Source organism: Dasypus novemcinctus, chromosome 15, assembly GCF_030445035.2.
Source record: "Dasypus novemcinctus isolate mDasNov1 chromosome 15, mDasNov1.1.hap2, whole genome shotgun sequence".
NCBI classification, from domain to species: Eukaryota; Metazoa; Chordata; class Mammalia; order Cingulata; family Dasypodidae; genus Dasypus; species Dasypus novemcinctus.
In genome coordinates, this window is record NC_080687.1 from 63,994,001 (window position 1) to 64,006,220 (window position 12,220).

Here is a 12,220-nt window from a genome sequence, read left to right on the forward strand (position 1 = left end):
AGACTGGGTCTGTCCCTGGAATAGGAATAGCTGACTGGATGAGGCGAAGTTTGTCTTCCCTCTCTAGGGTTTGCTTGGTGGTAGGTTGGCACTGCTCTTGCCTTGGCATTGCCCAGATTTTGATCACTCCTGCCCCCCAAGTCCCACATGCCCCTGCTCACTCCCACAGACCCTCATAGTTCATTTTCCCACGGTGACTGGAACAGCAGAGAAGAGACACTCACCGCATATTTATGGACAGATTTAGCCAACTAACAGCCTACAAATATGTGCAGCAGTTCAGAGTATGAAGGACAAAAATAATTTTCCATTACAATTTGTATTAATGCGAGGGTGAAAAGTGTTACCTGGAAGCTCAGATGGCTTTTTAACATTCCTCTGTACAGTGAACAAAGGGAAGGAGGTATGTGTCTGTTGTTTCTAAAAAATGCCATTAATAAATTTTAGCTCCTGCTTTTGGTTAGGTTGGTTGCCCTTTTGAGAAACATCTATTTGCAGCTTGAATAAGAACTATCTGTTTTTCACGGTTAGTTTAGCAAATATTATTTATAGTAAACATTTCCAAATTATTAGTGTAAACCATTTATTGTTGTAGGAATTTAGCATTTAACCCAACATGGGGAACAGAGTGATCCTTGGTATCAGAAAAATAGAAGCTGCTGTATTGCCCTTCCTCTGTGCACCAGTCCTGATGGAAGACACTGTTCTGTATATTTCAGTGTGAGAATCTTTATGGAAGTTTTTTTTTTTTTGAGATTAAAGACTAATATTTCAGAATAATTTATTTATGGATCATTGAAGGGTCTGTAGTCTGGTTCTTAGTTTTGTCAATAAAATATCATTAATGTGATCTTCACTCTCCCATTTTGGTAAGAAATGAAAGATGAAAGGTTGAGCCAGAAGAGCAGCAAAGTCTGCTTTTGAACTGATTTTTATTTTATACCATTTCAGATACTTTGATTATTCATAAACACTCTCCAAAGTCATGGGCTCAGTGTGGTGAGATATGATGAGAGGAAAATATGCTCTTTTACGTTTACTCCTTACATTAAATGTGATGCTAAATTTCTCTTTCCTGAGTCTAAAATGTGGAAGACTAAGTTACTGTATCATCCAAATACGTATACCTACTGTGAAAATACTGAATGTGCCACCAAGGATGTGAATATTTTCCATACATTGGTGTAGCAGATGAGATTACCTATATTTTCTGGATGTTGAAATCAGAATGGGACTGACTTGCTCAGTTGAATATGTAATTTCATCAAGCATGGAAATATATCAGAAGTTTAATTTAAAGAAAGAGTGAAATAGTTGGAATCTAAAGGCTTATTTGACTTCATTGTTATTTTTCAAAATGTCAATACTTACTAGTGACCCAAACGTGCATATGTTGTTCAGTGACTAAATGAGCTCAACCCTGAGAGCAACTGTTATCGACATTCCAGGGCTTCTCTGTTGGGACCCTCAATAAGGTCCTCATTTCCCCCATTTTGAGATATGTGTAATATATATATATATATATATTTTCTAGGTGTATATATATATTATGCACATATATGTAGTGAAGAGGTCGGCTTGGGGTCACACATCCTAGGTTTGGAGCACAGCTTTATGACTGGTGTGAGTAGCGTGACCTTGGGCAATTTAATTAACCACCCTGGGTCTCAGATTCTAATTTATCAGAAGATAATATAAAATCTCCCTCCTGGTTGCTGTGAGGATTGAGTATATGTGTTCACTTCTTAGCACTGGATCTGTCACTAGTAAATATGCAAACATAAAGTGTTATGCTTGTTATCAAGGTAATAAGGCATCGATTGTTGTTTTATGTCACTAAGTTTTGGGGTGGTTTGTTGCACAGCTTTAGATAACTAAATCCATCCCCTAAGCAACATTCCAATCAATTATGTTTTTTGACCCTTACCTATAGAGAGAGGAAGGAATTCACCAATTCTCTTGCATTTCAGCACAGGCTTTGTGTTTGGGTTAAACAGTTGTTTACTCCATAGAAGTGATCTGTTAGTTGAACTAGCACATCTGTGGTAAGAGATTTAAAAAATTTGCTATTGTTGTGGGTTTTGTCATTCTGGTAGAAGTCAGTCAGGTGAAGCGAGAGGTTGAAGTCTTTTTTTATATGCCACAGCATAATTTCCCAATATGATTCTATTGCTTTTGCTATGGGAAAAGGTACCAGTGGGATGATACTTTTCACTAGTTTGCATGCTCGCACTATAAACTTTTAAAAATCTGTCAGGAAATTGTCTTGACCACCTAAGTGCAGTGTATCCTGAATCGTGACTCAGGTGTCCCTTGCGTCATTGCTTAACATCCCATAGGAATGGGGACTGGTAACCATATTGCTCATCATCTGTAGGCAAACATGAAGATTTAAGATAGATAAATATTTAGGTATCAGAATTTGTCAGAGTTTTCAAGAGACACAGAACAGATAGGATTTAAAGTTACATAATATCTAACCAAAATTAATTATATATAATTAATAGTACATATGCATGCATGTTTGTACATACATGTATGAACATACACTCATGCAGAACTGATCATTCTGATTTATATAGTATCAAATATTTGTTACACCGTAAATATACAAATAGTAGCATGGTATTAAAATTGATGACTATAATTTTATTTACCTCTTGGGAATCCACTGAACTATTGATTCCGGTGCAAATGTGTTTTGATTAAGAGCATGGCAAGATATGTTTGACAGCAATTCCAAATTATGAGAACCTACTGCATGTTTAAAGCCTATAATCACTTGAGACTGTTTCTGAACTGAACTCAAAGGTGGAAATCTATCAATATTTTGTTCCAGTAACTATCTTAGATGCTATGTAGTTACGTGCTTCTTCCTGGATGGTTTGGAACATGCTATGATTCTTGTTTCTAAACAGGGTTAGAAACATGAATGCAGAGATTAATATATTTCACATATGTTAACAGTATAGCTATCAGGCATATATGCAGACTGAATCTGTACTAGTTGAAGGAGTTTAACTGTCAAGGCTTAGTTCCCTAGCTGTGAACAGTGTTATTTATGGTGTGTGTTATGGCAGTGGCTCTGAGTGATCCTTGGAAATCATGGAAGGAGAAATAGTTCTTGATCAAGAGATCAAGGAAAATCTTCATCTCTTTAAGAACAGTTTGAGAATGTGTTTTGTTTTATTCTTTTTTTACGTGATGAAATGTACATCTTCACTTTAACATATGCAGAATTATTCTTGAAGAACAACAGAAAATCCACCTGAAAAAACTGCAGTATTTAAATATGCTGAATGGAACATGGGCTCAGTCAGGTTCTCATGATTTATCCATTTGTAACTTCAAAGATTCTGGTTAGCTTGCATCTCTTAACTAATGAATTTATCACAGCCAGTGGGAAAATGCTTAAAGTATATCAGCTGTAAATTGGTACAAAGCAGTAAAAGGGACATTAGGCTCTAATCAGATTCTAACAGTTCATTAAGCCTGCCTTTCCAGAATCACTCTTTGTCTTTTCACCTCTTTTGCTTGGTCTCCCTTATAAGGTAGCTTCTCCTTTTCCTCTGGGCAAGACCTCCTGGGTAGGAAGCAATATCAACTCATCCTTCATTGTCTAGCAACCAAGCAACCCATGGGATGCTTTGTTAGGGCGATTCCTGGTGCTGCTGTGAAAACCAGGGCCTTGTGGCTGGCTGGCTGCAGGATGGTAGCAAGCCAAGCTGGCTGCTTCCAACCAGGGAAGCAAGCGACACGTTAGGATTTGAGATCTAAGCCCGGTGTATGTACAACCCACAGGCCTCGGAAGGATTTCGAGTTTGGAACAAATGAACCAAGCTCCCCAGGAATATCACAGCCAGCTCCTTCTGCTCTAAGCAATCTATTAAAAAGGACAAGTCAAAAGCCAAAAATATTTTTAAAAAATTTCCTGCCAATTTTGATATTGTATATTTCCAAGAAAAGAATATTAGTATAATTTGTTTTCTTCTTGTAAGTACCTCGTCGACTAGGTGGCATGGAGTTTTAAAATGCTCATTCATTAACTCTGGAGTTAAATTTGCTTTTTCTTATGGTAGTTGGTTTCTCAGAACAGATATTTATGAGAGTCCCTACAAATTTTATTTTTTTAGAGTATTTTTCTTAAACTAAAAGTTAGAAAATATGAGAAATAATTAGAGCTTCAGGATACGGTACTATGGTATTGGTAATAAAAAACATTAACTGTATTGTTAGTTGAAATTGGAGGTGTTTTAACTGTTAGTTTGGCAGGAAAGTAACTATGAAAATGAAAACCTGAAGTTTTAGAAATGCATTAACATTTGTCACCATGTAGGCAAAAAGCTGATTTATTTCCCACTTTAGTGTCATGAAGTTACATTCTATAACTGATCAAAAATAACAATACTAAATACTCATATGTATACAGTAAAATTTAGTCATGTTAGTTTCTTAAAGTTTGCATTGTAAATATATTTTAAAGTATGAACCTGATATTGGCCTTAAGCAAACACATTTGACTTCTTGATTCCCTTCCATAGGTTATTGACTTCAGAAAATCCCTAAGCAGTAAAAAGTAGTAGAAAATAATCTTCACTTAATCTTTTTATACATGGGGTTTGAAATTCTTTTGAGCCACAAACTAGATAAGGTTTTCCTTGATGTAGTATATTGAAATATATATATATATGAATAGAAAACAGATTTTTATTCATTCTTTGATTATGAGTTCACCTTAAGAACTCATTCTCCCTCCAAGACTTAGTTAGTCAGTTTTAAAATATTAGATATTTGTGGGTTGCTACGGAGAAATTTTTGTCTCATTGGAATTGTCATATCAAAATTTGATATAGCTAAAATTATATTATCTTGTTTTAAAATTTATGTAGACATTGACAATTACATGACAGTGTATAAATTATTTTTCTATTGGATTTTCTCCTTTGTGGCTTTTGTAAACAATGCAATCTCCAGAATTAAGGGAAAGAGAAGACTGACTTATATTTCCTTCCACTATTACAAAAGTGTGATGAATTGTTCTAGCCTCTTATCAATTAATGTATGGTTTCTATATTCTAGTTTATTACAGTCTGACCTCCAGCCCAGAGGTCAGAGAATTGGGCTGATTAATTCACCTTCTTGGTCATTACTTCAAATGAAAGTTCAAATTAGTGGGATAATTGGTGATGGTGATATTCTCATTTAATTACACCTCACTGTTAAAAAATTAGGTTAACAGCACTAAATGAACTATAATGAAGGAAGATTCTACCAGATGTCCTCTTTGGAATGTTTTATAGCTGAATGTCCCTCTTTCTTTTTTTCTTCTTAGAATATCCACACCTCTGAGAACAGAATGTTAATGCTTGATGGGATGCCGGCAGTCAGAGTCAAAACAGAGCTGTTGGAATCTGAACAAGGGGTAAGCAGAGGTTTCCAAACTATGTCTCTCCCCCCCCCCCTTTTCTTTATCATAATGGTGATCATTTCCAGAGCACCTTAAAGTTTGCAGACACTTTTGATTTTTCGCTTGTCTGAACGTTTCTCTCGCAAGCAAAAATCATATAAAAAGTATAGTTGATTCTCACCCATTTTCAACTTCAAATATTTCTCACTTGGAAGGGAAAGCATTCTGAAATTAGGAAGACATAGTGACCTTATAAGAACCACATGGCTTTATTTAAATTGGTGAATGTTTTGAAAAGGTAATTAAAAATCCAGAGCAAAGAAGAAGTTAAAAAAACCACGACGGAAATATAATTTCAATGTCATGATATCTTGGCTCCTTGTAAGTTAGGAATTGACAGAGAACAGATATGGGACTTTTATTGTTTATTAGGTAAATTTCTCTTATGAACATTTGTATTTAACCTTTTTCATTCCATGAGGAATGAATGGGGTTAGTTAATGAATTTGAGGTCAGTGAATTTGGAAAGTTCATAAAAGCCAAAGAAAGGTTAATCCATGGCAACTGAAAAATATAATGACTCAGAGCACAGAGAAATTTTTTAAAAAGATGTAGGGGATTTTGTAATTCCTAACCTTTGCAACATCACTAGTTAAAATAAAAATAAGGGCAGCATGACTGCTTACAGTACCTGCTGGCAGCCTGATGTTCAAAGGGAGAAAGATTTGCTCTTGTGCTGAGTGTACACTGGTTACCCATTTTATCGAACAACCTTTATCAAGGCAATACAGACAACTGAAAAAGGGTCATAAATCAAATAAGTATATGAAGGTAACCTTATTTATATATCTCTTATTCAAAAAAAGCAAAAGTACCAACGTTTTGCAGTTGAACAGTCAAAATTAATTTATTCAATGTGAATAAAGTCTCACAGGACAAATAATCAGAACGGATAAGTTCATCTGTTGTCCCAGTCAAGGAGTTAAGATACTGATGTATTACTGAAAGGTTCTTTATATAGATAGCCAGGTACAGCAGGGACAAGTGACATCAGAGATGCATGAAAGAAAGGTTTATTAGCCCTAGAACATAGAGGAGCGACTGGCCTCACCAGGCCACACTGGGAAACACAGCAGTGGCGTAGGTAGACTCATACAAGCAGTGGGGAGCAAGAGGTACGCAGTGGACCTTGGGAACCTGCCATTAGAATGTTATAGGGGTGAAGCTATACAGTTGACCTAGCCAGAGTGGGGATTGGGGGGTTTGCATTTGACTTCCTCAGGTGCATGAACCAAGGTAAGATGTGGGGAGGAGAGGGAGAAGCTGTTTATCTTGTCTAAGCTGGAAAGAGGGATGGTCACTGAAGAGACCTAAACAATAGGGTCTAAAAAGCTGAGGCATACTGACAATGCAAAACCCCCTAGGTTATTACCTTCCTAGGAAATGCTGAGGCATCCTGAGGTTGTGGGCCAGCCCCTATATTATTTTAATTCACTGCAACTGCTATATTTCATAATGAGGACATCTGGACATGGAGGTGGAGGGTAGCATCTAAATGAGCATCCTTAGTAACGTCCCTATTCCTTTCATTTCTTTGGATTGTATACCTAAGAGTGGAACTGCCAAGTCATACGTCATTTCTATGTTTAACTTTCTGAGGAAGGGTCAAACTGCCTCCCATAGTGGCTACACCATTTTACTTTTCCGCCCACAGTATATGTGTGTTCCAGTTTCTCTACCTCCTCACCAACGTTTATTATTTCCTTTTTTTTTCTTTAATAACAGCCTTCCTAGCGGGTGTGAAGTGGTTATTTATCTTGCTGCATTATCTTACGGTTAATAAAATTAATGTCTGCACAACCCATGTTTAACAAATCATACAGACCATAATATTAATATCTAATTCAGAGAGGATAACCTTTTTTCCATTGTTGATGGGGAAAAAAAGCAATCTGCATTTGACATCATTTTTTTTATTTCACAAATCCTTATTTGTGGTGAAGAGCAATAAATATATTCACATGCATGTTGGAGAAAGAAAGAAAGTATAAAAACTAGTCAGAAGATATGACTTGGACCAATGGTCAAAGCCAGGCCAATACATTATCCCCAGTCCTGATGATCCTTAATGATGTCCAGATAGTTCTTTCCCCTTTGATATAATTTTTCAGTTTAAGCTAAGGTTTGCATGAAAGATTTAGGTGCACAAAAAACAAAAGCCAGTATTCCAAGAGGTTTTACAGTGAAAATAGGAAACCCCACATCATATTATTTAAGTATTTTTTATCCTTAAATAGGGACAAGGAAAATTGTACGTTCTGTAGGTTTTACTTAATGCCTACTCATTAAAATAAATTTTCCTTCTTGCGAATGGAGCTGATCTTGGTATTTTGACCCTAATTTAGATTGTGCATGTAGGAGGGAAATGGAAACTTTATTTCTTATTTAGTTTCATATGTGCTTCTTAAATATATGATGGTGTAATTTCGTTCTTTTTTATAGTAAGCTTCAATAATACAGCCTGCCGTGTTTAATGACATTTATTATGACCTAAGTCTTTATGGAATGCAACAATTTTTGTATTTAACATTTCATAATACTTTAAATTAACTCTTCTTTAAAATTAGTAATGAAATGTAAAATTTTAGTGCACTTCATTTTTGGCCATTTTACTGGAGTTTTCACTGGAGATGAAGTGGGTGGTATGTACTGTCTAATTTCAGAATCTTAGAACTATTTCTAAATGAGTGCTAGAATTTCAAAGATGTTTTGGCTCCAACCTTACCCAGCTCTTTCCTTATTTTCATGGTTATGGGCTTTTAATAAAGATGAAACATGTTACAATGAACAAATAAAGTTAGAAACATGGGTATGTGTCACAACAATGAATGAGAAGACCTGAAGTTGGTTCATTGGCTGGAATCTGTGATCACATTGGAAACCTAGGATTGACACTCTCTATCTTTAGAACACAGATATAAACCTCAAGGCTTTGGGGGAAGGAAAATAAGTCTGTTGTTCAGGCTGCAGGTAGCATTTTAAAGATAATGCTACTTCTTGCGGAAATTCTGTTACAGAGCATCATGAAGGTGTGTGCTTGTTCTTTTCCGTTTGCTATAAATAGTCCCTTAGGTCTTCTGTGGACAGCTGGTCTCTGCATGTCCCTCCCTCCACCCCCAAGGAATTCAGGACCTGAGGAGTATGTTTCAGACCTTAAAGAAATGCTGTGCAACAGGCCTAGGCTCACCACTTTGCTTTCTCTCTTCCTTGAAAAAGGACTGGCTTCCGTGCCTAATCTCTTGCTAGCTTTTATGGTGTATGTATTTGTCCATGTGCAGTCATGTCTCTTCAGTCAGATTGTAAGTTCTTAGAGGGCAAATTTCTTGTAATCTCTTGTAGTTCCTGGCACATGGTACGTGTTCAATACCATGATTTAATAAAGTTGGCCATGTATTACAACCGTCATGATGAGAAATAATCAGTAGCTAGTTGTAAGCCTCTGCCATCTATACCATAAGGTTGCTGCTGACATAGAGATCAAAATTATAAATATTGAAAATATATTTTCTTGCTGGTGACGGAGGGCCTTAGTGTGGAGCCACGTGAAACCACGTACACATAGTGGCAGATTGACTCCGGTGCAGGACCTTCTCCTTAGAGCTCTCTCGGCTCTTACATCATGAGTTACATAATCACTAAGTAGACCGTTATTGTAGTCTCCTGAAATGTCGCTTGAGTTTTCTTCATTTTTGTCCGTCATATAGCACATGCTGCTAAGCAGTCCATAGGAAGGACCTGTGCCCTTGTGACACATTTCAGGGACACAGCAAGAAGCGGTTGAATGACTTTGCCTATGACTTTTGGTGCTTGTACCCTGCTGTTACAAGAGCTTCCCAAATGCTGTCAACCTTTGGAAGTTCTAACATGTTATTAAGTAAAGGACTAAAGCGGGAAGAATACTAGAACTATTACACTGAGTGAGAAGGTGGAGTGTAGAGAAAGGGTACCTCCTCAGAGGCAGAAAATACGATTTCATTTCTGGCTGTGAAGTTTACCGGCTTGAATGAACTTGGGAAGTGGCATCACATCTCTGGGCCTCTGTATTCTCATCCGTATGGTTGGCTGCTGGAGACGAACTTTCCAGGTTTAGTCTGGCATTCTGTGATCCTGGTAATGGGCAAGGAGTAAGAGAAAGCACCTCCCATTTTAAATGTAGCATTCATACTACAATGAAACTAACTACCTGTGTGTGAAAGTAAAAATACAGAGACTTTAACGTGAGACAGACCTAAATTTGGATGCTGTTCAGTCAGGTGCCAGCTGTGTGACACATGTTTAGTCTCTGTCAGCCTAATTCCCCTCCCCTGAGAGGTGGGGTGGGGTTAAACACCCATGCCTCGTAGGATTCTGCCTGGCACATACTGAGTAAATGTTCTCTTTCTGGAGAAAAAGGGGAAAAAATGACCCCGTTTCTTTAGTTTCTATTGCAGGAATTCCCAGATGGTTTTTGGTAGAGATCTCAATATCTACATTAATCTATAAATTTGCAAGTGGATTAAAGGTAAATCTCAAGTTGGAGCCCTACTTTTTTATTTGAATTTTTATTTAAGCATAGTGGGAGAAAATTCTGATTAGATTTTATAATGTGAAAAAATAACAAAGCCAGAAAACAATTATATTAAAACCGAAATGCTGTAATTTTTTTGTGTGATGACGGTATTTGGTTACATTACAAAAGGAATTCTGAGTTCATATGTTTTAAAGATACCTATGAAATATTCACAGATGAAATGATAAAAAGTCTCGATTTTGCTTCATGATAGAGTATGGGAAAGGAGAATGGATGGAGGGAGAGGAAACAAGAATGATCCCGAGTCCATAATTATTGAAGCCAGGTGAGGGGTCCATGGGAGTTTAACTCTTCTGCCTACTTTTGTGTATATATATATGTTTGAAATTCTTTAAAATAAAAAGTTTAAAGAAGTTATTTCTAAGTAGAATTTCACCTAAATGCAGAGGGAGATACACTCCTCATTCAGTCACCATCACTGTCCCAAAGGTCTGAGAAACCAGCCGTAGGGAAGGAGCTGACCTGTGACCCTGCACCAGCCATGGGGTTGAACCCTGCACCCTGCAGGTGCAGTTCTGACCTGCGGACCCAGTTGTCTTGGTGGTATGGGGGCCACAGTGTGGCAGAGGGAGGGAGAGAGGTTGGGAGTTTTGCCAACATTAAGTGCTCTGTACAGTTAGTAATTGAATGGCGGGAAGGCCCTTCAATTGGAGGAAAAGAGCCTAAAATCTCTGCTACAAGCCATGTCACTAGGAACGGTGCAGGTATAGCCTCAGCCAGGTATAGATTCCAATGTCTTACTAACAGAAAATGTCAGTGCTCGTCAAACCAGACATCCCTCTGAGCTTGTTTGGGATGTAGGACAAGAGAGAATAATGCAGACTTGGTCTTTTCGCTTTATGCCGTTGCAGTAACTTTTGCAAACCATCCTGCAAAAGCATTCATGACAAGCTGTTGAGAATATTTCTATATCACAGAGAGCAGATTAGCACCATTAAGCCTGGTATATTGTAAATTCCTTCATAGGGGAGCTTATGTTTTATGTTTCTCCTTCTCATCAACTCAACACAGGAGCTTATGAATAGGCAGCACTCAATAAATATTGATGAATTTAGATGCTTTTTGTCATAAGTTAGAGCCAGTTTGCCACACCGTAGAATTGAGAGGATTTTGAGACAGGGGCTATTTTTATAAAAGACACCAAACCTTAGGCTTAATAATGAAAGTATGGCTGGATGCAAGTATTTTAGCTATATCTAGAAATGTGCTACTGAGTGCTTATTTAAGGCGGGTAATTACGTTGGAATTCAATAGCTTTAGGAAGAACAACAACAGATCCCACTTTTTTTTCCTCAATGAACCACTATGTTTAATTTTACATAAAAGATTTAATGTAGATCTGTGTGTAAAGGCTTAATAAGACTGTTATTTTAATGACTATCAGAAGTGAAGAAAAGACATTATAAAAATGCCACTTGCATTACCTTTTAACAAGGCCTCATTATTTCCTCCCCTACTGTGGAATAGGGACCAGCATTGTTAATAAATTGGTAGAATTATCGTGGAAATATGAATTTGCTTATCATCTAATATTCTCTGATGACCCACTGTGTGAGATCTTTTGATCTGTAGTGAAATCTTTGCATGTCACTTCTTGGCTTCAAAGGAAAACGTATGCAGAAACCATGTTTTTGCTAATGTGAGAATGTTGTTCTAAAGCAGGAAAAAAAAAATCTCCTGAAAGACTCATATTTTAGGGAAGAAATATCCTCTACTACAGAAGCAAAGAGTTGGCCTGATTTTAATAATGTCAGAATGGCCAATAAGTGTATTAATAGAAAGAATTGAAAATCAATGAGCTGTGATAGTAATTACAGATAGTACCCAAGGGAAATACAGCAGGCAGACAAATCCTTTCCCTCAGGGCCTGCCCTGGGCAAAGCTCTGAAGTTTATAATTCTGCCCTCCTTCCTTCCCTTTAGCAATCTACTTTTTCTCCTCCAACTTTATTCTCCTGCCACCACCCTGACCCTAATGGCACTGTAATGATTCAGGGTACCAGCAGATGACCCGTTCCATCCTACTGCAGTCTCATTAATTGATGAGGGCCTAAAATGCTCCCTTTCCAAGGGTTATTTGCATTTTTATAGGTCAGTACTTTACAAAAAGAAATACTTCTTAAAGAAATGTCATGCTCTGACTAATTTGGGGACTTTAATTTGAGATAAATTAACATTTCCTGA

At 37.1% G+C, this 12,220-nt stretch overlaps 1 protein-coding gene across 6 annotated transcripts in view; it reads left to right on the top strand.

The window, feature by feature from the left end:
* Nucleotides 1–12,220, top strand: part of KLF12 (KLF transcription factor 12) — a 487,534-nt gene that overhangs the window by 208,171 nt on the left and 267,143 nt on the right. For all 6 annotated transcript variants that reach the window (XM_058276583.1, XM_058276582.1, XM_058276585.1 and 3 more), the window contains one exon: nt 5,333–5,422. In XM_058276583.1, coding sequence (XP_058132566.1) covers nt 5,333–5,422 — 90 coding nt within the window. The remainder of the gene's footprint in view (nt 1–5,332; nt 5,423–12,220) is intronic.